The following is a 3,732-nucleotide window of genomic DNA, read 5'->3' as shown; positions in this document are numbered from 1 at the left end:
TAACGAAGCTGTTGCTAGCTAGTTAAGCTGCCTGGCTGAGGTGCACCGGCATGGGTGGTGCAGCCTGTAGGGTGTGGGCACGTGTGGCCGGCACGGGTAATGAGGCCCAAGGCAGTCAGCAGGCGCAGGATCCGAACGCTCGCGCACGACTCTCCACGCAATCTCACTGGCCACACCTGTCCATCTCACTGGTCCATGATGCTACGATGCTTCCTTCTTCCTCCCTTGTACTTGTAGCTACAAGTAGCAGTACGTGTACTGTCGGCTACTACATTGCTCGATCGCCCTCCACACGATCCAACCTATATAGCCGCGCCACCATTCTGCCTGCGCCTTCGCGAAGCCTCGAAGCTTGCACAGCCGTTGAGCCAGCCAGTCAGCCAGCCAGCCAGCCAGCCAGCCAGTACAGTCAAGTGGCCACCCCTCCCCCCTCTCCCTCCCTCTCTTCTCTCATTGCTGCTGCTGCTGCACATAGCCAGGCAGCAGACGCGCTCGTCGTGCTCGCACTCCCCCTCTCGTCGCGCCTGTACGTGCGCGCGAGAAGCTAAGCATCGGCGGCAAGAGGCGCACTGCGCCGCTGGACCGACATATCTATCGACCGGAGAGAAGCAGAGGGAGAGGAGATCGCTCGATATACTATATCCGATGCAGCCTGCCGGGTCCGCCTCCCGCCTCGCCGTGCTGGTGGCCGTGGTGGCGCTGGCGTCGTCGGCGGCGTGCTGCCGCGCGCAGCTGGCGAGCAACTACTACGCCGGCAAGTGCGGCAACGCGAGCGTGGAGGCCGTCATCCAGAGCGCCGTCCAGGCCCGCCTCGTGTGGGACAAGCGCATGGTCGCCGGCCTCCTCCACATGCTCTTCCACGACTGCTTCGTCCAAGTAAGCAAAGAAAGCACATACTAACATCACATACCGGCCACACTACTGCTCCTTCTTCCATTATTGGATTCGTTTCTTCTAGCTACTTTGCTCACCTCGTCGACGGTACAATGTATGGATGGGTCAGGGGTGCGATGCGTCGCTGCTGCTGGACGGCCCCAACACAGAGAAGACGGCGCCGCAGAACAGCGGCATCTTCGGCTACGACTTCATCGACGACATCAAGTCCGACCTCGAGGCCGCCTGCCCCGGCGTCGTCTCCTGCGCCGACATCATCATAGCCGCAACCAGGGACGCCATCGCCCTGGTACGTTGGTTCGCTACCACGTTGCTGATTGCGCAATGCAGATGGTGACGATGTCAAACCTCTTAACCGTTGGCTTGGCTACCATGTTACTGTTCGCTACACCATTTCCATTGGTTATTCTAGTTATTTCGTTATCAATATTTGACTATTGGCACATCGATCGACCATCACAGTGCGGAGGGCCCAGCTATGCGGTGACCCTGGGCAGGAGGGACGGCATGTCGTCGGTGTCGTGGATGGCCGGCGACCTGCCGTCGCCGCACGTCGACATCCCCACGGCGATAGGCATGTTCGCCAAGAAGGGGTTCAACAGCTTTGAGATGGCCACCCTCATGGGTACGCAGCAGACCTCCCCCTCTCTGTCTTCATCAACTATCTTGGTTTACCCTTACCACTAGCAGTCCTTTGACCTAGCTAGAACAAGGCGTATTCCATGTGCATCAACACATGGAATGTCACGTATTCCACTGCTGATACATGAAAAAAAAATAGTTTACGTAGGGAAATGCATATGCATAGGAGTATAGGACTGCTTAACCTTTGTACTCTCCGTGTATCTAACGTCTTTGCTTAACTTAATTAGACACTGCTCCTAGATCAGTATTCAACTAAGTACCTAGTGTATGTATAGTATTCTGCTGTTGATCGAGATCTGCGGCACATTGGTAAGTGGGTAGAGTAACAATCTCGCACATAAATTCCCACGTCAAAATTTCAACTGCTGTAAGAAAGGAATCTTATAATAAACTGAGAACTTCTATTGCAAGATATACTTACGCGTTGTTGTGGTTGCATGCGTGCATGCATGTGCAGGCGCGCACACGGTGGGGGTGACGCACTGCTCGGTGATCGAGGACCGCCTGTACAACTTCAACGGCACCGGCAAGGCGGACCCGTCCATGGACCCGACGTACGCGTGGGTCCTGACAACGTACGCGTGCCCCAAGGGGCAGACCTTCGACAACATCGTCTACCTCGACGACCCCTCCAGCATCCTCATCTTCGACAGGAGCTACTTCAACCAGATCAAGAGCCGCCGCGGCGTCCTCCCCGTCGACCAGGCGCTGGGCATCGACCCCGCCACCTCGTGGATGGTCGAGTTCTTCGCGACCACCGACTTCTTTCCCGCCATGTTCGCCCACTCGATCACCAAGATGGCCGCCCTCGAAGTCAAGACCGGCACCGCCGGCGAGATCAGGAGAAACTGCCGGTTTACAAACTAAACTAGAGACACAAGATTATTGCTATAGACACCACAGGACCAGAGATCCAAGAGATGGAGAGTATACATGGCCATTTGAGACGCCCAATTGAGATCCATGCACATTCATATTTTTTTCCCTTTTTGTCAAGGATCGCATGATTCTACTATAGTAGTCGGTCGACCTGAGTAGCAGTACGTAATTTTGTTGTCATTCTTTTGTACGTGGCTGGTATAAAAATAAGCATTCCATGATGTGACAATACTTTGTTTTCCCATAAGATCATCATACCATACAAAGGAAAATGAAATGACCTTCCTCTCAAGAACCAATTAACTGGGACTTTGCTTGGCATGACCGCATGAGCTAGCCAGCTATTACTGAAGGATCAACAATGCACCGGCGACAGTGTTTACATCTACTGTCGTGAAAAATCTTAATTAAGTTTGATTAATTAGGAGTAATGTAGCCACATTAGTCAACTAGTAGCATCTTGAAGAGTCTGAAACTAGGAAGCACATAGAATATGAGCAGAGTGCATCCCCAGAGGCCTTATTTTTGTTTTCCCAGATGCTATCACTCGTTGGATGCAAGAGGAATCTTCACGCCGACGCAAGCCATTTTCTTATTACGCGCGTCTGGCCCAGGCAAATTAAGCCAACTGGACTGAAACCCTAAAAAAAGGGCACTTGAACTGAGCCATCACGCCGCCGTCCAGCTTGAGCTACCCCGGTAGATCGATACGCTGTTTGAATTTATATATACGCTCTTCATAAATAATTCTATCTGTATAATACAATGTATAATGTAGTCGTGGTAGGTATAAGGAAATTCAGAAGGTAACATTCCCTGGCACAGATACGTGTACAAGATCGACATTGCTTCGAGTCAACAGAGCTAGCTAGGTAGCCCAAGCTCACAAACTACGTACCATGCATTCATGCTAGTATTTGTTTCCAACTTGTGGAAGGTAGGTAAATGTGGCTGGCATGATTGATTCATGGGATCATCCCATGAATGCCATGTTCAAGTAGCGTGATTTGACTTGCATGCAGTTAGCCTTCGGTCTTGGGGCCGGGATGCATGATGCATGATGCCTCAAACTGACAGAAAAAGCAACCGTACAAGTCTCGCACTGTAACACCCATGATGCGGCTATATCTCCCACGTGTCAAGGCACGACTTAGAGGCATAACCGCATTGTGGTATTGTCGCAAGAAGGGTTATCTTCACACAATCCCATGTAATGAACAAGAATTAGATAACGAGAGTTGGCTTACAATCGCCACTTCACACAATACATAAATTAATTCATACATCATCCAAAATCCACACATAGACCGTCTA

General features: G+C 51.7%; 1 protein-coding gene across 1 annotated transcript; it reads left to right on the top strand.

Annotated features, from left to right (window-relative positions):
- The first annotated feature begins 283 nt into the window (after positions 1-283).
- LOC109779967 (peroxidase 57) lies at positions 284-2,647 on the top strand. The gene is made up of 4 exons (XM_020338563.3): positions 284-876; positions 1,004-1,183; positions 1,357-1,519; positions 1,997-2,647. Exons 1-4 carry the CDS (start codon positions 646-648, stop codon positions 2,404-2,406), a joined length of 984 nt encoding a protein of 327 aa, XP_020194152.1. The 5' UTR covers positions 284-645; the 3' UTR covers positions 2,407-2,647.
- The last annotated feature ends 1,085 nt before the right edge of the window (positions 2,648-3,732 follow it).

Source organism: Aegilops tauschii, chromosome 1 (genome assembly GCF_002575655.3).
Source record: "Aegilops tauschii subsp. strangulata cultivar AL8/78 chromosome 1, Aet v6.0, whole genome shotgun sequence".
Taxonomy (NCBI): domain Eukaryota; kingdom Viridiplantae; phylum Streptophyta; class Magnoliopsida; order Poales; family Poaceae; genus Aegilops; species Aegilops tauschii.
Note: the sequence above shows the minus strand (reverse complement) of the source record. Positions and strands in the feature narration are given on the sequence as shown.

Coding starts and splice junctions, on each gene's coding strand:
- LOC109779967 (XM_020338563.3), top strand. CDS start 646: ATGCAGCCTGCCGGGTCCGCCTCCCGCCTCGCCGTGCTGGTGGCCGTG. Junction 1,184..1,356: donor CCAGGGACGCCATCGCCCTG/GTACGTTGGTTC, acceptor CGACCATCACAG/TGCGGAGGGCCCAGCTATGC. Junction 1,520..1,996: donor TGAGATGGCCACCCTCATGG/GTACGCAGCAGA, acceptor ATGCATGTGCAG/GCGCGCACACGGTGGGGGTG.